General features: G+C 45.5%; 1 protein-coding gene across 1 annotated transcript in view; it reads left to right on the plus strand.

Annotated features, from left to right (window-relative positions):
• The window catches only part of ASCC3 (activating signal cointegrator 1 complex subunit 3), a 2,217,780-nt gene that overhangs the window by 119,255 nt on the left and 2,073,449 nt on the right, over positions 1–25,076 (plus strand). The window contains exon 2 of the mRNA XM_086926668.1: positions 2,457–2,606. Within this exon, the coding sequence (XP_086782794.1) occupies positions 2,517–2,606 (90 nt within the window). The 5' untranslated portion in view covers positions 2,457–2,516. The remainder of the gene's footprint in view (positions 1–2,456; positions 2,607–25,076) is intronic.

Raw genomic sequence — 25,076 nt, forward strand, 5'->3', positions numbered from 1 at the left:
TAAACATTGGCCGGCGGAAATGGGCCCCATTCCTCCACCATCAACACACGTGCGGAACTTGCGGGTCACCATAGATCAGGGCCTAACAATGCAGACGCAAGTGATGAAAGTGGCGGCTATCTGCTTTTCCATCTTGCGCTGGTTGTGAAAGATAATGTGGATGTTGCCACCCGACACCCAGAGGTCTGTGGTTAACGCCTTTGTGACCTCCCGGTTGGACTACGGTAATGTGCTCTACCTGGGGGTTACTAAGGCGGTTACCCGTCGCCTTCAAATGGTCCAGAATGCTGCGGCGCGTTTACTCTGTGGCTGCAAGAGGAACAAACCCATTACACAACATCTCAGGGAACTTCACTGGCTCCGAGTGGAGAGCTGTGTGAAGTTTAAAGCCTTAAGCTACATGTTTAAAATAAAAGCAGGTACAGCTCCAAGATATTTACAATCCTTGGTGACGACGTACTCCCCAACCCGCACACTGAGGTCATCCAACCAAGAATTTTTTTGTGTACCCAAGGTCAGACTTGCCAGGATGGGCGGGAGGTGCTTTGCCTCTATGGGTCCTAGGCTCTGGAATTCCCTCCCTCCGGTCATTCGTGCGGAACGTTGTTTCAGCCGTTTCCGGAAGGCAGTCAAGACCTGGTTGTTTAACCAATAGCCTCCATCTACTGTATGCTGCTCTAGTCTTCATTAGCGCCGGGTAACCCTGTCTGGGTAACTGTCGCGCTCTACAAGCTGAAAAAATAAATAAATAAATAAATAAGATAAACTTTTCGTAAAATTGTCTCTATTTAATAAAATAAAATTTAACTAGATTCTTCCTTGTTGCGGCTCTCGTCTACTACGGAGTATTTTGGTAGCGTGCCATCGACATGAAAAAAATGTGCATTCTAAAAAAGTAAACTGTGCAGCACAATTATCCTCTGTTTCTGTTCTAGAGACTGCACACAATAACGGTAGATCAGGATAATCATTGTACATTGGGGACTCTGATTAGGGTGTGTCCGCCTTTATCACTTCTCAAATTATTTTATTTTTTACGGCTTCCACAGCTTCACCCAAAATGTCTTACTACTAAAAACACAACATCTCATACAAATATCTTTAAAAAATGTATTGTAATCCCACCCAAAATTGCCAGGGAATTATTTTAAAACGGCACATTTAGCAGCTTCATTGGAATGTTGAAAAAGTGACAGATTGGACCGAGTCAGTCCGCAATCCCCCAGTAAAGGCCCTCTGCTGTAGTTGTCGCTGCAAACCACTGACCCTTTCATTTGGAGACACAAGGGAAGTGGTTGTGAAAGAGCTGCCACATACATCTGTTACTAACATTACCGCCAGTAAATAGCACTAGTTATTCTCCTATTCTCCATTAGACTCCTTAAGTCAGGTCAGGGCCAATAATGAGCATTATTTACTGGCCTTGGAGTCAGTTTTGCTACCTTTGTTATTTAGACGTTCTATACAGTGTCATTTTGAGCTGATGCTTGATCCCCATCTCTTAGGTCCCCCTTAATCTATCTACGCACTTCAATGTAAATATGACTGCAGCATATGCACCTTCTGCCTCCTGTTGTGTATTATGTATCCCTCTTTGTGAATGTGTGTTTCTTGTATATGTCCCACAAAGTTTGGCCCACACCAGATGTAAGAGAATAGAGTGTTTCGCGCTATGGAAAATGTCGATGTTAATACATTGCTTTATGTCTTGATATCTTCGCCAACTATCTCTTGCACACTTTGCCAGATACCGGATTTTTTCTGGGCAGTCGATCCCTTCAATGATTTTGAGAGTGGTCTTTTATGGTTTTGGGCGTCCAGGTTAATGAAGGGTCGCATCACTGCATTTTTTGCCCATCAAAGATTTATTTTTATGAAACTTGTACTGTTAAGTATCTCATCACCAGCAATATCCCTACATGCAGTACGTTTTGAGCAAATTGTGTTCTTATGTTAAGTCATAGTTGCATGAATGTTTGTGCTGTGTTCTCTGCAGGTCTGCGACCTGCTCTTTCGAGTATTGCCTGAACAGTGCATGATTTCTTTACTTTGTATTTTTCCTGACTCTGGATGCACCTCTCCAGTCGATCTCTCTGTGTCATCTGTCTTCATTAAAGTTCCTGCACTTGCAGTGCGGAGAATTAGAAGCCCACAGAGGCGATTGAATACACTCTCATGAGCTGTCCTTCGGGAGCAGGGCTTAGTAAACCATAAACCATCAATACAGTTTCGATTCGAGAAGCAAAACTTGTAAAATATTGCTCTGATGGACATAGTTCTTCTATAACAGTCGCAGACTTTGTGAATCCAGAGTAGTTTTCCTTGACATTTTCTTGGCCAAATTGCATGCGCTTTATTGTTTTTCCCCAATGAATTTTAATTTTTTTGCTTTTAGTAAACTATAACCGTATTGTAATGTAAAAAAATGTCTGATGTTCCATTTGTTTGTTTTTCAGGGTTTGCAAGCTGCGGTGGATCCTCATTTCTCATCCTATTGATCAGTGAATGAGTAATAGATGGCTTTACCGCGCCTTACCGGAGCGCTGCGCTCCTTTTCAAATGTCACCAAACAAGATGATTACAGCGGAGAGTCGGCCGACCTGATGGTGAGGTGCTTCCTGTAGATGAGAACAAACCCATGTGAGAGCGGGAATCATTCCTGGTGAAGGAGGCAGGGGGACAGGGTTTTTGGGTCCTGTCAGGGAGGGTACTGACAGAGCGCACGCTTTGAGGGATAGCTAGGAGGTCAATAGCTCCTGACATTTAATTATAGTAAGTGGGAACTGAAAGCTAAAAAGGTCAAATTAGAGTTAGTTACTCATCAGGGAATAATCCCGGATTCTGGCAGATTTACACCCGTGCTATGCCAGCACGTCACATTGATGGAAACGCTGAGCGCGACAGTCAAAGTGCTTCCCATACGTTTACTTGCGATTGCTAAAACGTCTCCCAAGGGAGTGGCATTTAGTTTTAACTGAGTTGTCTTCAAGAAAATGTTTAAGTTATTGTTTTCTGTTATTACTCAATTATTTATAGATTTTCTTTGAATTACGCCACCCAAATTGTCCCCCTCTCTTTTTATAGGTGGGTCATTTTTATAGCTAATTCAGTTTGCAGTTGTTTGTCCCTTGTGGACACCAAACCTTATAGATGGTGTACAGAGTTTCATGCTGTCGCCTGTTTCAGCACGTTTGTTTTACTTCTGGTTGTGTTTTACTTCAAGAGTCTAAATACCTTTGTTTTATTTAGAGCACATCACAATTACACCACCGTAATGGACCCATCTGTTTGCTTAAACTGTATTCATAAATTGAGGTGACATTTATTCAGATTATCAATTTATTGTCAATGACATGCGAATCCGTCTGCTCTGTATAATCACAGTTTAGGAGTACAATGTCTAGGTGAGGTAGTCTGGCAGTTTTTGCTTCTTGTTGTTTTCGAATAGGTGCACTGTCATAGGTGTTTAGACCCCTCACAGCTAGTTTCTGCTCTAGAACCGATCCTAAATATAGTAGCTAGCTGGATTATGATATCGAAAATAGCAGCATGTGTGTGTATGTTCTGTATGAACTTCGCATTCTGTATTACCAGTCCCAGCATTGTGCGAATGCTGATCTGGCCATTTCAACTTATATTTTAACCAATGTGAGAGATTCTTTCTGTCCCAGACCTTTGTTGTTGTTCATTTGTGGAAATTACACTGTATGGCTTTAATACTTAGTAAGCTACTCTATTGCTTGTGACCCGTCCTTTCTGCAATTGCAGAAAAGATCATGAAATCAACTTAGCAGTATGGGCAATTAACATGTATCCAGTTCATCACTTTTTTAGGTCTCGCGCATGCGATGCATATGGCGAAGCCATATGCCATCGCGCAGGCGCGATACTATTGCTGCCGGGTCTGCTTCCCAGGAGACAGGAGATGTCACGCGCACGCTCTGGAAAGCGATCGGCGCCGGCCGCGCGCGCGCGCGCGTTTCCCAATCTCCTGTCTCTCTGGGAAGCACACAAGCAAGCCCAGCAAGCCCCGTCAAAGTATCACGAGTGAACGCAGTAAGAGTTGTGCAACTCTAAACCTGACCCGCCGGAGCCATGCATCAAGAATATTTTCATACCTTACCTCTTTCTGCTACTCCTTCCTCGAGAAAAAACACACTCCCCACATCCGGAATCATGAACAAGGAAGGAGCCTCCGCAAAAATGTGTGTAAAAAGTAAAACGCAGTCAGCGAGTGGTCATAGTGCCATTACCCAATCTTTTCTGATAATGTTTAATCCCCACGGATTTCATTCGGGTTCCAATTCAGAATCACTCCACATTACCCTTCTTTGAGACTCAAAGGTCAATTCAAAGGAAATGTTGGGACTACGGCTTTAAGTGGAGTGGGTCTCCCTGGTTCTTAGCCCGCCAGTCATTACAAACTAACATTGTAACAGGCGCCTGTCTGGTCCTCGTGAGCTTTATGCTACAGGCAGACCCCTCGATATTTATTTTTAACAATAACTGTACAAACGTTAAGGAATTCCATCTCAAGGATGCAGGACCTGTTTACGTTTAAATTGTTTTATTTGGTCGTGCATTCTTTGATTGTTTGCTTTTCCCAGGATATTGTTTTATAGTTTTTCTCGTGCAGCATGTTGCTCTTGTATGGAGCCGAGTCTCTGTATCTCCGAGTTCTCTTTGTGAGTGGCTGTTAATCACTTGCATAATTGCAAGCGCTGGAGCGGAGGCTGTAGACAGCGTTTGTCTGAAGGTGTCAGTCAGTCACATTGGGTCATAAAAGTGCGCAGAACACGTGCTCGTCAAACACTGGACTCTACAGAACAGTGGTCACGCGCTTCAATTGAATTTGTGATTTAAGTATTCTTTTTAGGCCATGCCCTTCATTACATAAGACACGTCTTTTGAAAATGATTCATAGCTAAACCTTTTAGCTCATGGCTTTTTTTGTGTTTTTGAGTGACTGCCATGTATTATTTTATTTTACCTGTTCTTGTTTCTGCAATGTGTAAATTTTTTATATTCTTCCCATGTAACGTACTTGGTTCTATTGTGAAGCGCTGTGACACCTTTGGGTAAAGTCCGCGCTATATAAAAATGCATTAAATGAAAATGGCTAAACCTCTTAGGTCATACCCGTTTTAGAGGCCTTCTACTTATTTTATCCCACTTGGTCATCGGTGTGACTTTTTCTTTAGATAGGGAGAGATCTTGGTGTTAGATAGAGCCACAGCTGCCGACTTTGCAACTGGGAACCAGGTTCGAGTACTGGCATTGCCTCAACAGCCTGTGATTTTGGGCACCTCACCTCATCTGCCCGTGTCTGATTTCGTGATTACAAGCTGCTTTATGGTCTATCCTGCATGGTGTAAGTCTCGACGCTAATACGTTGTTGATTCGACACCATTGTTCGTGATTGAAACGGGATGTCCTTGTGAGGGCGAGGGGGGTAACACTAGCCGAGCGCGCCTTGCCCTCCCTGAACCTCCCGCCCGCATTCTTCTCCTAGAACGCTCTTTTTCTCACCTTTTTAATCCACCCCGACCCCCTGGTGGTGTCTATTACTGGTTGCCCTTAAATGTTTTCTTCCAGTAGCCAGCTGCCAGACTTTGCGCATACACTTTTATATTTTGTGGTCGCAGAAGTCTGTTGTATTGAGTGTTGTGGCAAAAAGTAGCATTTAGGGATGCTCGCTGTCGACACTACAGACAAAACGGGTGTAGTCGTGCAATCATTTGATTATTTTAGTCACGAATTGCCTATGTGATTTTTTGTTTGTTTTTATTGATTTAGTTATCAAATCTGGTTGCACCGAATGAGTTTTGATTGTGGTAGCTGCTCGTTTCCTGAGAACTTATTAAATAATGTTTAGGAACCATGTACTTGCATAGAGCTTTCCATGTGCGTAAATATCTGGCTGTGGGAGTTGAATGGTTGTCACAGCCACAAACGTACTCACTTGTGGCTATTCACAAGCCACATAAAGAACTTTTCATGCCCTGAAAGATTGGCATTTACTCCTCTTATGGGCAGGAGAAAATCCCTTTACAGAGTGACATATGAGCACCTCCAAAAATGTGTTCGGTGAAGTTTCTTTACAGTGGAAAATGTATCCCTTGGAGAGGGGGGAGATAAACGCTAGCCGTTGTGTTTCCAGTTGTTCTGTGTTTTTTTTCCCCTCATGCTAGTAAATTTACGTGTATATTATCGTCGGAAATAAGGGAATTCAGAAAACCTTTTGAAGATGCACCAAGGTGGTTGCGACTGAAGTAGGTTTCAAGGCTCAAGTTGCAAACATTTTGAAAAGTCTGAACCGATACCGATGTAAACTCTACCCATGCCAAATGGCAGATGTACGTCTGTTTTTGAGACAGGCCTAGAATAGTTGTTTAGCGGTATGCAGGGAAATGGATTGACTGGGTGACTCTAATGCACCACACCTGAGCTTTGCGTCTGGAGTATTTCCGCTCATGGGTATAAACGTATGAATTTTGGGAATTCACGCACATTCCCAGCAGTGCACCTGGAAAAGTGGGCCAGTTTTCCAGGCATATAACGGGGAATGTATTGTGACATTTGCTGTTTCCTTAATGCAGTGTTATACCGTGGGTATAGCCAGGGCACAAGTCGTCAAAAAAGAAGTGGGGGGACGCTGTCACCGGAAGTGACGTCACAACAGGAAGTGACGTCACGAAAGGTGCTGAGCTCCATGTCCAAGAGAGGCCAAATAGTGAAGTCCAGCTGTTTAGCAGGGGGGATGGCGTCCCCCTGGTAAAATAAGTAGGGGGACGCCATCCACCCGCGTGGTACCCCGACTCGAGCGCTGGGTATAGCACAGGCTTTTAGTGAGTCCGGTCACTCTGGGTCACAGACCCACCAGAAATTAAATAGTGAGCTTGTAACAGGTACCACCTGGGCCCGAGTCCATTTTCTAAACTTACGAGGCAAAACGCAAATCAATTTCTTGTGATTGTAAAAGAAAATGTTACAGTAATCCCCAATTGAGAGCGCTGGAATTGAGGCTAAAGGCAGTGGCAGTTTCTCACAGTGGCTATCATTGGGTCATAAAGGTGTTCAGAACACATGCTATGGCCTCTCTTAGGTAACACTGGGCAATGGCTGTGTGTGCCAGCTGTAATTGTGATTCTATGCAAAAGTGTTTGAAGGAGGTACACATTTCTGTTAAAATATTGACACAGAGAACTTTAAAAGAAAATTCAGTGCTCAGAGGTGAGTGGATGCGTTGTGGTGTGGGCGGATGCTGAAGAGGAGGAGGTGAATGGAAGTACAATAAGGAGGAGTGAGTGAAGAGGAAAGAGCCGAGGTGTGGAGGATTTAAAAAAGATGCAAGGAAGAAAAGGTGCCTCTAACAGAGGCTGTAGAGAAAGTGGCATGAATGGGAGTGAAGGGCTGATAGGGAGTGTCTGAGGTTTTGTTGTTACTCGTTTATCTCCAAACTGCAAGAAAACATTGGCAATGCCAATGGGTCTGGCTTGCTTTATCTGGCAGACTGTTACTTTGAGATATGCTTGGTTGCAAAAGATGGAAGCTCAGAGGCATCACAATACTGGTATTGTGGCTCTCCATGGGAAGCATCAGAGTCTAGTTTACATTTGTTAAGCCACAGTCTTAATTCCATAGCCCAATGCTCTTGGAAATGATTCCTAGTTACCCTTCCTAGACCACATCCCTTTAAGAGACTCCCATCCTCTTACCCCAACATTTTTTCATACCACTTCCATCCTTGGAAATAACCCCACATTACGGCAATGGAGCTAAATTTGGAAATACTTTTTCACCTACCTTCCCCCTGGGAAAATCACTTTCCCTGCATGTCTACAATGTTCAATTTCCCATCCCACTATATGGACAGTTACTCTAATCTTTTATCTACCGGAATCCGGGTTTGAATGTTTCCAAGGTGGAAAGGGGTCTGAGAAGAGGTTGAGATAGTCACCTAAGTCACAAGTTGGTAGGTTTTCTCATATTCAGAAGAAAACCATGCCTTGACTCCCCACCAGCTCACACCTTCTTGCTCTGGTTTAGTGCTACATACTTATTGGCAGCGGTGAAAATTAAAAGTCTTGTGTTTTTTTTGCAGAGCGAAGTTATTTTTCAACAACCAGCTGTTCCTAATGGCTGCTTGGGTCAAACGTTTGTATTTTTTGTTTGGCCCATCTTAGCTCACTGCTCAACCCGGTAAAAACCAATAGGGAAAACAAACAATCTTTTCTGTGGCAAACCCTCCCTTGAGATCATGGAAAAATAGGCTGCTGTAAATATTGCACGGTTAATGGCTGTAGGTGTCTGGGAGGTTAAATATGTGTTGGGTTTAAAACCAGTGGCTTTCAGTGTTTACGGACAGGTGGCTTTGTTACTGCCACCAGCACGTGCCTATTTCAATGAGGGCGACAGGCTCTGTTATTGTTAATAGTCTGGGAAGTAAACTTTCAGCGGACATCCCACTTGACACGCACATTGTTGTCAATGTATGGCAGGACTTTAAGTAATTAAAAGCACCACCACATCCACCACCACCACCACATCCACTACATCCAACACCACCACATCCACCACCACATCCACCACCACATCCACCACAGCCACCACCACATACAATGCCAATAGCTCTAACTTTTGCAAAGGCGAGACCGTTGCATTGTAAATGCTTGTTTCTTTCTTGAGGTCTATTTCTAAGGAAGCACTTTATAGATCTTCAAAGGAAACGGATATTGCTTTGGCTGTTCATATTCATGTTATGGTTTAATGCAAAAAGCTAATAAAAACTCTTGGTAAAAAAAAAAAAATCCCAGGCACTGACATAGCCATAAAGAGAAAATATTGAAATGGATCTTGCCTGTCCTCACTGTTTATCGATGCAAAAACCACAGTTGATGGACAGAATGCAGAACAATGTCATACATTCACCCCAGTACAGAGATCTGGGCCTAAATCCATCGTTTTTTTGCACTCCACACCACCCCAGTTCAGACATGGCCATATGCAAATCAGTCTGACCCTGTGCCTCATGGGAACAGTCCAGCCCGAACTGCCAAGCCTTGCCTTCCCTGGACCGGAAACAAGCTTCCGAGTACCGGTTTCTGGCATTCCATCCGTCTTCAGCCCGGCTTGCTTGAATCCAGTGGTGTGGAGAGCATGGGACTCACGTCAGAGCATACCCATCCCACTCGGGGTGACAAATGCAAAAACCACAGTTGATGGACAGAATGCAGAACAATGTCATACATAAGCATGGGCGAATTTTGCGAATTCGCGATTCGCAAAATTCGCGAATTCTCGCGAATTTGCGGATTTCTTTGTTTTTGCGAGTTCGCGGGGCGCTCGGCGTGTTCGCGGGGCGCTTTGTGTGTTTGCGGGGCGCTTTGCGTGTTCGCAGGGTTTTTTAGTGCAAGCCCGCAATGCACCCTCTGGTTCATCACTGCCACCCTCTCGTTTTTTGTGCCCTTCTGCCCCACTCATTTTTTGTGCCCTTCTACCCTCTGCCCCACTCGTTGTTGTGCCCTTGTGCCCCTTGCCCCACTCGTTTTTTGTGCCCTTCTGCCCCACTCGTTGCTGTGCCCTTCTGCACTCTGCCCCACTCGTTGCTGTGCCCTTCTGCACTCTGCCCCCACTCCTGTTTTCTTTTAGAATGGCGCCGGCAAGCTGCCAGCGCCATCCTAAAATAGTTACTAAATAAGCTTCAACAGGAAGCACTAATAGATAAAATAAAGCAGGTGCTCGAGCACCTGCTTTATTTTATCTATAAGTGCTTCCTGTTGAAGCTAACTTAGTAACTACTTTAGGATGGCGCTGGCAGCTTGCCGGCGCCATCCTAAAATAGTTACAAGCTTGAAGGCTTGAACTTTTGCCCCCCGGATCCGCCGCTCACGAATTTGCGAATTTTCGGTAAATTCGCGTGAGTTCGCGGATCGCAAATTTGCCGAAAAAATTCGCAAAATCTGCGAGCGGAACGGATTTTGCGCTCATGCTTAGTCATACATTCACCCCAGTACAGAGATCTGGGCCTAAATCCATCGTTTTTTTGCTCTCCACACCACCCCAGTTCAGACATGGCCATATGCAAATGAGTCTGACCCTGTGCCTCATGGGAACAGTCTAGCCCGATCTGCCAAGCCATGCCTTCCCTGGACCAGAAACAAGCTTCCGAGGACCGGTTTCTGGCATTCCAGCCGTCTTCATCCCGGCTTGCTTGAATCTAGTGGTGTGGAGAGCATGGGACTCATGTCTGAGCATACCCATCCTATTGTGTTTTTAATTATCTAGGAACCTGAATCAATATTACAATTTTATGCCCTTGTACGGCTATAATCAATAATATCCCTATAATGGCATAAGAATCAGATCCATATTTCAGTAAATCGCCCTTGCAGTCCAAGGCACGGCAAAAGCTACTTCCTTAGATTCCTAGAAAGCACAACAAGTTCTTTCAACACACCAAACCTCCAGCAACCTTGGAAATCCCCACTTGCTTTGTTTTGATTTGTAATAGAACTCCTGCGAGCACTGTAAGAACGGCCAGTTCTTAGTGACATCTTTATTGACGTCTTATGTCCAAACCTTACGTCAAACTCGGCACCTTTCAGGTATAAATATACCAACGTTGCCTTAAGCAAACACACGGTGGTGGTTTTGGAGCAGAGCAGCTATCTACTTTCCGAGAGCCCAGCTGATGCGAAAAGCCCACGGACGCTGCCCCTCCTCTTTGACGCGCTGAGAAAGAGCATGTCTGTTCTCTTGCCGAGAAAATCCAGCTCCGGCGTTTCCAGCCTACCCTTGCGGGTGACTGGGATATCGAGTCCTGAGAGAGAGATACCAGACCTCCTACATTCTATTCCCAAGGTACAGTGCTGACTAAACCCTTAGAGAGAATTCTTGAATCAGATTCTTGGCAAAACCAACTTAACTTAAACTGCTACTTACTTACTCCTTCCCACATATTAGGCTTAGGTCAGGTACACCGGGGTAGGCATATTTCAGAAGCACCAATTGAGCATGTTAGCCAATGTATATATGTATGTAGATATTTTATCCATTTTAAAGTGTCTTATTGCTAAGAAACCATATCAATGCTTTTACAGTATTATTTCATAATACTCCTTTTACTGTGCGTACTTTATATTAAGTATTGCAATTGTGACAATTGATTTTTCTTGCATGAGAAGGAAGACTGCTCAATAAATAATACCTTTTATTGAAAACGCCCGTCTCTCTATTCTCTGCACTCTGGTGAAACTAAGAACGCACATCTGACTGAGTGAAATAGCTGTCTATTGTTTTCACACGACTCTAGAGATTTACTCTTATTCTGAGGGAGCAAAGTTGTCATGTTATATGGTTGTCGGAAGCTGAATCCCTTCTTGTCTGAGCCAGGGAAGCTGATCTCTCCCTATTCATTCAAGAAAGTTTCCAGTGACCTCTGAGCTAGCTGGCGCAAACCTAAATTAAGTCTAACATAGTCAGTAGAGACCTAGAAGACCCCAGTCCTATGTCTACACTGCGGTTTGTTATTCCAATGCGCAGAGCCTATTGGGAAAATAGGAACTACACTACAATCCCACTCGGGGTGACAAATGCAAATACCACGGTTGATGGACAGAATGCAGAACAATGTCATACATTCACCCCAGTACAGAGATCTGGGCCTAAATCCATCGTTTTTTTGCACTCCACACCACCCCAGTTCAGACATGGCCATATGCAAATCAGTCTGACCCTGTGCCTCATGGGAACAGTCCAGCCCGAACTGCCAAGCCATGCCTTCCCTGGACCGGAAACAAGCTTCCGACGACCGGTTTCTGGCATTCCAGCCGTCTTCAGCCCGGCTTGCTTGAATCCAGTGGTGTGGAGAGCATGGGATTCACGTCTGAGCATACCCATCCCACTCGGGGTGACAAATGCTAAAACCACAGTTGATGGACAGAATGCAGAACAATGTCATACATTCACCCCAGTACAGAGATCTGGGCCTAAATCCATTGTTTTTTTGCACTCCACACCACCCCAGTTCAGACATGGCCATATGCAAATCAGTCTGACCCTGTGCCTCATGGGAACAGTCCAGCCCGAACTGCCAAGCCATGCCTTCCCTGGACCCGAAACAAGCTTCCGAGTACCGGTTTCTGGAAAGCTTGATTCTGGTCCAGGAAAGACATGGCTTGGCAGTTCGGGCTGGACTGTACCCATGAGGCACATGGTCAGACTGATTTGCATATGGCCATGTCTGAACTGGGGTGGCGGAGTGAGCTAAAGAACGTTGATGGATTAAACCCAGATCAGTTGACTGGGGGTGAGTGTTTGTATTGTCAACACTCAGTCCATCACCACTTTTGGTTTTTCTTTGTTCGCCCTAAGTTGGCAGGGTATGCTCAGACGTGAGTCCCTTGCTCACTTTGCTACTGGAGTCAAGCAAGCCCGGCTGAAGACGGCTGTAATGCCAGAAACCGGTCCTGTGAAGCTTGATTCCGGTCCAGGAAAGACATGGCTTGGCAGTTCGGGCTGGACTGTTCCCATGAGGCACAGGGTCAGACTGATTTGCATATGGCCATGTCTGAACTGGGGTGGCGGAGTGAGCTAAAGAACGTTGATGGATTAAACCCAGATCAGGTGACTGGGGGTGAGTGTTTGTATTGTCAACGCTCCGTCCATCGCCACCTTTGGTTTTTCTTTGTTCGCGCTAAATTGGCAGGGTATGCTCAGACGTGAGTCCCTTGCTCACTTTGCCACTGGAGTCAAGCAAGCCTGGCTGAAGATGGCTGTAATGCCAGAAACCGGTCCTGGGAAGCTTGATTCCGGTCCAGGAAAGACATGGCTTGGCAGTTCGGGCTGGACTGTTCTCATGAGGCACAGGGTCAGACTGATTTGCATATGGCCATGTCTGAACTGGGGTGGCGGAGTGAGCTAAAGAACGGTGATGGATTAAACCCAGATCAGTTGACTGGGGGCGAGTGTTTGTATTGTCAACTCTCCGTCCATCACCACCTTTGGTTTTTCTTTGTTCGCCCTAAGTTGGCAGGGTATGCTCAGACGTGAGTCCCTTTTGCCACTGGAGTCAAGCAAGCCCGGCTGAAGACAGTTGTAATGCCCAAAACCCGGTCCTGGGAAGCTTGATTCCGGTCCAGGAAAGACATGGCTTGGCAGTTCGGGCTGGACTGTTCCCATGAGGCACAGGGTCAGACTGATTTGCATATGGCCATGTCTAAACTGGGGTGGCGGAGTGAGCTAAAGAACGGTGATGGATTAAACCCAGATCAGTTGACTGGGGGTGAGTGTTTGTATTGTCAACGCTCCGTCCATCACCACCTTTGGTTTTTCTCACTATTTATCCCCAACAAAATTATAGAAGGAGTGAGACAGACTTAATTTCTAGTGTCCTATCCAAAAATAATTCAATCGCTTTCCTCAAAGCTTGCAGTTGAAGGCATGACGCAAACATATGTATTATTTCAGCGTCTATACTGTCGCACTGAGGACATCTAGTTCCCATCTCCCCCCCTTGCACAATCCTTGCAGTAGTATAATGCAAGTAAAATATTGTTTTATACTGTTGAGCTTGAAGCCCTGCAGAGCATAAAACAGGTTGGCCCAATTCTAAAAAGACTCAAAAGTCATCCTGCTCTACTCCAAGTTTATCTACCCATTTCATCTCGTACTTTTCAGGATCATCATCTTTAAGTAGAGAGCTCAGCATATATCCTCCGAATAGTGCAATCTTCCCCTTCTCTAATAACATCATAATTTTATGTTCGAAGCACATGAGCTGCAGATCTCACACTTGGCATTAGATCGCCATCTGGTGTTGGGCTCGGATGTTTGCATGTTGTTGTTGTCTTGGAAGATGTCTTTGTAGTCACAAGATAGGTGACTCCTTCCTTGGACGATGGTGCGCATGGGCATCGACTCCATCCTTAGATTGTTTTTTTCCGCCATTGTGTTCGGATGTAACTTTTCCGCTCCGGTTCGAAATCTACTTTCCAAAGTAGTTTGACGTGAACAAACTTTCTTTACTCTTCAGATTAACTTCTAAACATCTATAACCTCAAACTCAACTTCATCAGCTCGATTCCGGTCGTTGACGCGGGCTGTTGGGCCTATCCACGCCGTGAGGCCTACAGTTCATGGAAAGGACGCCATTCAAGAAATGCCCCTAGTGTGGAGCAAAATTCCCGCACAGTGACCATCACAAGGTCTGCAACCTGTGCTTATCACCTGAACACGACGAGTCCAGCTGTCCAGCCTGGGCATCCTTTCGATCGAAAAAGACCATTCGAGATCGAAGAGCCCGTTGACACATCATGCAAAAATCAGCTCCGGAACCGGTGGACATCTTCGACGAAGGCCCAGATGTCCCAGAAGAAGATTCCGAGGATCTCGAAATCGTTTCTGAGGCAGATGACTCTGATGACTTAATCACTCACTACCCCCCCCCCCCCCCCCCCCCCCCCCCCCACCAAAATCGAAGGCAATGGTCAACACTCCGCCTGCTGGTCCCAGTCGCAACTGAAAACATACTTCAGGAGCCCCGCCTTCGGGCCCGGCTCCAAAGAAAATCGAAAAGCCTTCCGGTAGCTCGGGACCGAGCAAACCGCATGTGCCAATCTCACCAGCACCTTCAACACCGAAACCGAAAGAAGTCCCGGCTCCAAACCCGGTTCCGACGCCGTCGACTTCTAAAGACAAACCAGATCCGAAAACTCCCAAGCCCGTAGCTTCCATACTGAAACATCCAGCTTCGGCTCCATAACCAAAACCCTCAGAGTCAAAAGCTACACCAAAGGACTCTATCACGCCTCCTAAGGCTAAGGACAAAAACAAAGACCAACCCCGCTGGGAACCGAAAAAATCGGCGCTGTAAGCGGTTCATGTGGAAGAGGAGCTTTTTCAGCCAGATCCTATTCATCCAAAGCAGAAAAAGATTTATATTGATCAAAGACAGGACAGGTCACCACTGGACCATATAGAAAGAGGAAGTTAGACACAGCACCTGTTCCTCCAGTGCCTGTGAAGAAGAAGGACTCTGCCACATTGCCTATGCACCCTTCTTCTCCTATACTTCCTTCTAACCCACTTCCTCTACCTAAATCTATTACACCTCAACCTTCTCCACCTCATACACCTCCACATAACGATGAGGATGATGACATGGGGGAAGGGGGTGACCCAGATCAATCAATCAATCAATCAGTGACACTTATAAAGCGCGCTACATACCCGTGGGGTCTCAAGGCGCTGGGGGGGGGGGAGCCGCTACTGCTCGAACAGCCAGGTCTTCAGCTTCTTCCTGAAGGAGAGGTGGTCTTGGGTCAGGCGCAGGTCGGTCGGGAGGGAGTTCCAGGTCTTGGCGGCCAGGTGGGAGAAGGACCTTCCTCCTGTAGTCGCTCTTCGGATGCGGGGGACGGCGGCGAGGGCGTGGTTGGCTGATCGGAGGTGGCGTTTGGGAGCGTAGAAGTTGACTCGGCTGTTGAGGTAGCTCGGGCCTTGGTCGTGTAGGGCTTTGTGTGCGTGGGTGAGGAGGCGGAAGGTGATTCTTTTGTTGACGGGGAGCCAGTGAAGGTCTCGCAGATGTCCGGAGATGTGGCTGGTTCGTGGGATGTCGAGGATGAGTCTGGCTGAGGCGTTCTGGATCCGCTGGAGTCTCTTCTGGAGCTTGGCGGTGGTCCCGGCGTAGAGGGCGTTGCCGTAGTCCAGTCGGCTGGTGACGAGGGCCTGGGTGACGGTCTTCCTGGTCTCGGTGGGGATCCACCAGAAGATCTTCCGTAGCATGCGTAGGATGTTGAAGCATGCCGAGGAGACGTTGTTGACTTGCCTGGTCATGGAGAGGGAGGAGTCCAGGATGAAGCCCAGGTTGCGTGCATGGTCTGTCGGTTTGGGTGCGGTGCCCAGGGCGGGAGGCCACCAGGAGTCGTCCCAGGCGGAGGGAGAGGGGCCCAGGATGAGGACCTCCGTCTCTTTCACGTGCCCAACTGACCCACCTGATTGGGAGTACCCTTTCCCACAAGACATACCTGACATCCCAAGTCCACACACATACCCCTCAAAACCATTTCCTCCAGAAGACAATATTGGTTTTAGACATTGAATTAATAGGGCTGCCATCTATCATGGTGTCACAAAGCACTCAGATGAGGCAGAAGAGGACTTTTTAGTAGATACTGTTGAGCAGTCCCGAAAGTCAGTACAAATATTACCCATGATTAAAGGAGTCATTAAGCATGCCCTCGAAGTGTTTAAAGATCCAGTACGTGCCAGGATTCTAAACCCTAGAATTGAAAAGAAGTATAGGCCTGCCCCTGCAGATCCTGCCTACATTAAGGGACAGCTGCCCCTAGATTCTTTGGTCGTTTCCAACGCTAAGAAGCGCGCTAACTCCCAAACCTTAGGAGAAGCGCCACCTCCTGATAAAGAGTCTAAGCTACCTGACGCTTCTGGTAAGAGAATAGCTGCCCAAGCAGCCAATACCTGGTGCATAGCTAACACCCAAGCACTGCTCGCAAGATATGACCGGGCCCATTGCGACCAGCTAGAAACCCTACTACAACATTTGCCTAACCAATATAAAACACAAGCAAATGATCTAATCCAGGAGGTTAAACTAATTTCAAATGCATCAATAAAATGTGCACTTGATGCAGCAGACACTGCCTCTCGAGCCATAAATACCAGTGTGCTCCTTAGACGTCATGCCTGGCTCTGCATCTCAGGTTTTGAGCAAGAAGTCCAAACTACTATCCTTAATCAGCCGTTGAACCAAAAACAACTTTTTGGCCCGTGGACACTGTACTAGAAAAAAAATGAAAAAAGACATTGAGACTGCCAAATCCTTGGGAGCTTTACAGTCCCCACAAACACGAGGCTCCTTTTGTCGCTCCTTCTACAGAGGAGCCTCCAAACAGATGGGAGCAGACAACTCATCTTCCTTTAAAGCCACTACACAAACATCCCCCAATAGAGGATATTTTAGAGGCGGATACAGAGGAAACAGCAATAAAGAAAGAGGTTGAGGTAATAACACCAATCGTACCTCTCCCACTACAAAACAGTGACTTCCTTCTGCTCCCCCCACAACATACAACTCCAGTCGGGGGGAGATTAGCACAGTTCCTGCCTGTCTGGAATTCCATCACAACAGACAGGTGGGTAAGACAAATTATCCAGTATGGTTACTGCCTAGAACTTACAGCTACCCCTTCACATATGCCACCCAGGCAGTGTCCCATGTCCACAGAACATCTTGCGCTACTAAAACAAGAGGTTCTCATTGCTTCAAAAGAATGCAATATAGATTGTTTCCTTACAACATCAAGGAACAGGGGTTTACTCGCTGTACTTCCTAATACCCAAGAAGGACAGGACACCAAGACCAATTCTCGATCTCAGGCCCCTCAACCTATATATACACAGATCATTTTCACATGATCACTCTACAACAAGTGCTCCCGCTGTTACAACAAGGCGACTTCTTCGCCACATAAAGTCCTCCCATTCGAAGTGGCAACTGCACCCAGAGTGTTCACAAAGTGCCTCGCAGTAGTAGCAGCACATCTCTGAAGATAACAAATCCATGTCTTCCTATATCTCGACGACTGGCTAATAAAAGCCAAGTCATTCAATCAGTGTGTTCATCACACTCATCAAACCATTCAAACATTACACAACTTGGGGTTCATGATCAACTATACCAAATCGCATCTCCAGCCCTCTCATATACACCAATATCTGGGAGCCACAATAAACACCTCTACAGCTCTAACATATCCCAGTCCAGCCAGGATAGCAAGCATTCAAGCCTTAGTCGCAAAATTTCAAAACCCACACTCTCTTCCAGCCAGAGTGTTCATGCAACTCCTAGGCATGATGGCATCTTGTATTTTTATTGTACCATAAGCAAGACTTCAAATGCGTCCATTACAGGAATGTCTAGCACAACAGTGGAATCAGGCTCAAGGACAACTTACAGATCTGGTGTTGGTAGACAACCGCACACATTGCTCTCTGCAGTGGTGGAACACCAAAAACTTATCCAAAGGGCGGCCGTTCCTCGAACCTGTTCCACAAATAGTACTTACAACAGACTCATCACTCACAGGATGGGGAGCCCATCTCCTTGGACATACAACTCAAGGCAAATGGACCACTCAACATAAAGTGCTCCACATCAGTCACCTAGAGCTACTAGCAATATTCCTATCACTAAAATCTTTCCAAGTACTTGTACAGAACAAAGCTGTCTTGATCCAGACGTACAACATGACAGCCATGTACTATATACAAAAACAAGGAGGCACACATTCTCTGCAACTGTCCCAGCTTGCACAGAACATTTGGAGATGGGCTATCCCTCAAAAAATATATCTACTGGCCGAACACCTTCCAGACGTTCACAATCAGATTGCAGATCTGTTAAGTCGACAGACACAACAGATTCACGAATGGGAACTACATCCACAAGTTCTTCTACCATTTTACCACAAGCGGGGCCAACCAGACACAGATCTGTTCGGCACACACGACAACGCAAAATGTCCAACCTTCGCTGCCAGGTTTCCACACCCGTTGTCCAAGGGCAATGTGATATGGATCAACTGGTCAGGCAGATTTGCATATGCTTTTCCGCCACTCCCACTAATTCCACTAGTGGTACGCAAGCTCCGACAACAGTCTCCAACTAATTCTAGTAGCTCTCACATGGGCTCACCAACCGTGATTCACAACGCTGCTAGAACTCTCACTAGTTCCGACCCAAAAACTGTGCCTGCCCCCATCCCCACTAATGCAGAACCATGGAGAGATCATACATCCAGATCCAAGTCAGCTAAAACTGGGGATCTGGCTCGTGAAGGCGTAGAGTTTGGTTACCTTAACCTGCCACCAGACTGTATGAACATAATTAGAGAAGCCAGACGACCTACTACTAGAGCTTGCTATGCTGCAAAATGGAAACGATTTGCCATTTACTGCACCAATAATCATATTGATCCACTGGATGCTTCCATCTAGAATATCATTTGTTACCTACTGCATTTACAAAGATGTAATCTGGCATATTCATCTATACGTTTACATCTAGCAGCACTTCTTACAAAACAGACAACACTTATCACTATTTAGAGTCCCTGCAATTAAAGCCTTTATGGAGGGTCTGAAAAATAATCATTCCTTCTAGGTTACCACCCTCTCCAGTTTGGAACCTAAATATTATTCTTACCAGGCTCATGGGATCCCCATTTGAACCTTTACACAAATTCGAACTACAGTTCCTCACATGGAAAACAGCTTTCCTAATTGCCATTACCGCTCTTAGAAGGGTAAGTGAAATTCAAGCAACAAAGTAACAAAGTGGTCCTCAGAACAATTCCAAAATTCCTTCCTTAGGTCATCTTTCCATTTCATCTTAATCAATCAGTGGAGTTGCCAGTGTTTTTTCAAAACCCAGACTCTGTAGCAGAAAGAGCTCTACACAGCTTAGATGTTAAAAGAGCACTTCTTTATTACATTGACAGGACAAAATCCTTTCGCAAAACAAAACAATTGTTTGTAGCTTTCTCCCCACTGCATAAAGGATAGCCCATCTCTAAAGCTGGGATTGCAAGGTGGATCGTTAAATGTATCCAAATATGCTACCAAAAAGTAAAGGGCACAATAACAATTCCTCCTAGAGCGCACTCCACACGCAAACTAGGAGCCTCTATCTGTAAAGCAGCAACATGGTCTACAACACACACCTTTACTAAACACTATTGTGTTGACGTACAAGCCAAGCCGCAAGCTGCTGTAGGCCAAGCTGTCCTTAAAAGTCTCTTTCAAACTACTGCAACCGATACAGGTGACCACCGCTAGGGGAGATACTGCTGTATAGTCTATGGTAAGTGTGAGATCTGCCGCTCATATGTCTCGAACGGAAAAAGCTACTTACCAGTATGCATCTGTTCTTGGCGGATGTATGATGTTAGCACGCATACTATTACCACGCATACCTTTACAACGCGGTATTTACAACGAATACCGTTACAACGCATAGCGCTTTGAGGTGCTGGATAGTGGTAAGTATAATTTTATATTCCAACTCCAGTCCCCGTGGACACTAGGGAAGGTGTTGGATATAAAATTAAACTTATTCCCTATCCTAGAGCGCCCCCCAGCGCAATGCGTTGTAATGGTATGCGTGGTAATGCCTGCGTTGTAATGGTAGTGGTAAAAAATGCGTGCTAAACGTTGTATACCGTTCTTGGCATGTAGAGCTGCAGATTCTCACACGCCCACCCGCCTCCCCGGGACCTGTATCTGTTCCAGTTCTATCTTATTTAGATATACACACATGGACATCTTTTTCTTTCTACTAACTCCATCATTTCCCATCATGGCGAAAAACAATCTAAGGATGGAGTCAGTCAGTCAGTCAGTCATTAAACTTTATTTAGTTTGTTACAACCATAAAAGTATACACTATACATTTATAAAACTTTATAAAAACACATAATATGGAACTTTTGTAAAATTGCAACTCAATCATTTCCCGGAATATAACCCCAACACCTTTGTTATTAAACAGTATCCTCCTAGGTTGTTAAAATCACATGAATTGACATGAGTAAACACAATACATACATTAAAATGCAATCTCATTTTTTTTATAAACAGTGGGTTACATACACCTATAACTCTGTACTCTGGAGAAACCCCTTAACTCTACTCATGTATTTCCCCAAAGCACAGGCTATAACCAGATTTGTCATCCCCACCAGAAGATCTGCAGTTTGCTTCCTATTCATAGTCCTGTATTTTTTAATATCTGGCCTAAAATCTCCTTACGTATATCAAGGACCATCCTACAGTCTAATAAAATATGAATAATATCACAGGGGATACCTAAAGTACAAGTACAGTTGCCATTACTATTTATCATGAGATTTTTAACCCTGCTATTTACATAACAGGGATTTATTCCCATTCTCAATTTTAATACCTCTCTTCTTAAGTGCTGGTTCGGCAACCTGTCCAAGTAAGGGTAGGAATGGTCTTCTGAAATCCATACTTGGATCATATGGGACACCGATATTTTTTGCCGGAGATACTCTTGATCGCTTATACAGGACACGTCCGCTCCCAAAGACCGTAGTTCTAGCTGCGTATCTAGTTCTATTCCTAGCTTCCCATATGCTTCTTTTAATGAGGCTCTTGTTTCTTTTGCCCAAGATAACTCGCTAGAGGCAATTTCCTCTCTACACCACTGTGATATTTTTCTGGGGGGCTCCCCTGTCTCCAGACGCTGCCAAAACCGTATTAGTGCCATCCTAGTTGTAATTGCCCAGGAGGTAACTCTCAGCTCCAGTCTTGCTGCTTGTACCATTGCTGATTTTGGCAATGAGAATAAGCTTTTCAGGATCATACCCTCCTCTTTATCCCAACCTTTTTTCCCCACTTAGGAGTAGAACCTCTGACCCATATAGAAATTGCGCAGGGACCATTGCTAGGTAGGCCTTTATAACCGGCCCATCTGACATGTCTCCGTAGAAGCTATTCAATCTTTTTAAGCCCTTTATAGAAGCTGTTGCCCTAATTTTTAATGCTTCCAGATGGGTGGTCCAATTCAAGTTACACATGAACCATATTCCCAAGTATCTATATTCCGTTACCCTCTCAAGTACTTCCGTGCCTAGATGCCAAGGGAACCGGGTCTTGCTTTTACCGAAACATAGTATTTTGGTCTTTTCCATATTTACTACCAGTTTTTTATTTAAGCAGTATTTATGGAACATATTTAGTTTTCTCTGCAGGCCTATCTCCGTCTTGTCCATGATCACCAGATTGTCTGCATAAAGCAGACAAGATATGTGGTTACCTCCTAGCTTTGGACTAGCCCCTCTAACCTCTCTTAGATTCCGAGGTAGGTCCACTATTAACAGAGAGGAAAGCAACGGGGCTAATACACACCCCTGCCTCAGGCCATTTCCAATCTGGATCCTCCCAGATAATCCGCCCTCCTCGTCCAGGATTGCCTGGGCCCAGTTGTCTGTATGTAAGGCCTGGATAAGGGCTAACAGGTCTGCGTGTATCTTGTAGCCTACCAAGGTAGACCATAGCTGCTCCCTGCCTACAAGGTCGAATGCCGCGCGGAAGTCAACAAAACAGGTTACCCCTTTGCTCTATAGACTTCCGCGCTACCGCCCAGAAGGCAAAACAATGATCCACGGTTGAATGCCCTTCTTTAAATCCCCCCTGTTCAGGAGGTACTATACAGTTATCTTCAGCCCAATCTTTTAGCAAACCTAAAATTATTTTAGAGAAAACTTTTTCCCCAATATCCAAGAGGTTTATCAGGCGATAATTTTTAGGGGAGTTTACATCACCTTTTTATGTATGGGTCCCTCAGATCCCTGCTAGTTCGTCAACTATATTCCCATCCGATCTCCCCGGTTGCTGTTTTCTGTCTCAGGCGCACCGCTAATGTATGCCCGACCCGTTTGCTAAGCTCGTAACATTGCTCCTTTCTTGCAAGGAAAGTCGCAGCTGCCTTGGTGGCTTTAGCCTCCTGAGCTTCAGATTTAACCAAGGCCAATCTAAGCAAGATATCATCCAGCGATATGCTCATAGTAATTGCAGTATTCGGCTCCTCCTCTGTATCAATTATTACCTGACATAGCTTTTTATCTACCAGTGGTCTCGTTTCTGTCTTTGCAGACTATAGCTCAACGTCTCCCCTTGTATCCCAGCTTTAAATGCATCCCAGACTACCCCTGAACTGGTGCTTCCTCTGTTGATATCCGAGAAGCCCACTATTTATTCAATCCTTCATATGTTGTACATGTTCTGGATCTTTCAACAACCCTCTCTCAAAAGTCCATACCCGCTCAGGTCTCCCCCCCCCCTGCTATATCAACTGTTAACACTATAGGATTATGATCTGAGATTATGCAGGAAGTTTCTCGATCCTAAACCTAGATATTAAGAAATGAAATACAACAAAGTAGTCAAGTTTAACAACCACCTTGTGTGGTGCCGAAAAATATGTGCTGCCTGGATCACCGGCCTTCAATCGTGCCCACAAATCCTCCAGCGAGTTATTCCGGGCTAAATTAGAGATTGCTCGAAAAGTCCTTTTCTTCCGCCCCGCATACCGATCCCTGGTCACTGTCCAGAATCCTCCCAACCCGTTTATATTAAAATCTCCACACATAACTGGTGTAGGCCAGGAGGCTAGTTCCAGATCTAAAAATTCCAAAATATCAGGGTCGTCCTTAGTCGAGCCATACACTGAGCCGATAGTAATTGTCTCACCCATTATGGTGCACTCCACCAGAGCCCATCTACCTCACTTATCTTCCAACTTCCTCTTGACTATTATAACGCCCTGTCGAGAGAGTATGGCGACCCCTCTAGTTTTAGTCCCCTGTTTGGTATTCGCAATCTTAATGAGTCTCTTGTAAGCATAAGAGATCCAAGTGCATTGTTCTCAAGATTGCTGCAACCCGCTGTCTTTTAGCCTGATCATTTAAGCCACAAACATTGACTGAAGCGATTCGTAAACTCATTAATGAACATCAAGCATCTGTCCATTAGTTATCCTTTAAATTTATTTTCAAATTTTTATCTTTATTCTTAAGCTTTCCCTTTCTTTATTTTCCATTATTTCACTACACTGCGTGTCTCCCCATATGTCTCAGATGTCGTGCTGTGCTTTACCATACTCCTTCCCTCCCTACCCCTCCAACCCCACCAGCCCTCAGACCCCCCTCCCCCCGGGCCACCCCTCTCCACCTCACGGGCAAATAGGTCAGAAATGACCTACGTGACGTAGCTGAAGCCCATAGCTGAGTCGCAACCCCCCTTGCTCTCCCTGAAAACACCCCGTGCTCTATTTACTTAACAAGCTATTCATCCAACCGTCAAACAGTTTTATAATCATTTAAGTCACTGATGCATTTATGAGTGGTGGAGAATACTAAAGCTATAATTGCCTTGCGCAAATCACATTGTACACGGTGTACATAGCACCAGAGCTATCAAACCCCTCCACCTTTCCCCTTCTGCTCTTGCAATTCAGTCATAAATGCTTGTGCTTTGATCTCTGAAAAGAACATTCGCACTTGGCCCTTAGAGATTATTTTAAGCTGGGCAGGATACAGCCCAACCCCTGGAAGGGAGCCTCCACCTCCTTTCGACAGTGGCATGGCAGAAATCTGGATGGGCGAAGAATGTATTGCCCTCAAATGTTGGCCTAGCATCTGGTCTTGCTTTGTCTAGAATAGCTTGCCTGAGGACAAAATTACCGATATGCACTAAGATAGCCCTAGGCCTGTCATCTTGACCCACAGCATACCCTCTCTTTTGACTCAGTGGAAACCGATGTGCCCTCTGCACCTCAGTCTCCCAGTTCCATGAAGCCAAGTCGGGGAATGCCCCCTTCTGCAGGGTTACTACAAACAACATTATGTCTCCTCCCTCAATGTTTTCTTCTAGTCCCATAAGTCTGATGTTGTTCCTTCTCTGTCGCTTCTCGAAATCTTCGAGCTTCCACTGTAAGTTTTCCGTCAGCTTCTCCTGCTTCCCCTTAAAGACCTGCCATTTATTGACCTCATCCTCAAGTCTGCCAGTTCTCTCCTCTACGTAGGTAACCCCATCAGCCATGTCCTCATATAGGGCTAGATGTAGGTAGGAAAGATTTACCGATTTTAAATTACCGGATTTTACCGATTCGGTAATTTAAAATCGGTAAATCTATGGGTCCGACATGTAGGTATTCCAGATGTGCTGGAATACCGAATCGGATGAATTCGGTATTTACCGATTTGGTAAATACCGAATCGGTAATGCCCATTCATTCCTATGGGCTTTGAAGCCCATAGGAATGAATGGGCATTACTGAGTCGGTATTTACCGAATCGGTAAATACCGATTCACACAAGGGTGCAGGGGGTGTCACTTTGACACCCTCTGGCACCCCCAAAACAGGCACGGGTGCCATGTGGCAGGCATACCTGCCCTAAGGGCAGGTCTGCCTGTCACATGGCATAGGTGTGCATGCACACATGTGCATGCACACCGGAATCAGTATTTTA

This window comes from Lissotriton vulgaris, chromosome 6 (assembly GCF_964263255.1).
Source record: "Lissotriton vulgaris chromosome 6, aLisVul1.2, whole genome shotgun sequence".
NCBI lineage: Eukaryota > Metazoa > Chordata > Amphibia > Caudata > Salamandridae > Lissotriton > Lissotriton vulgaris.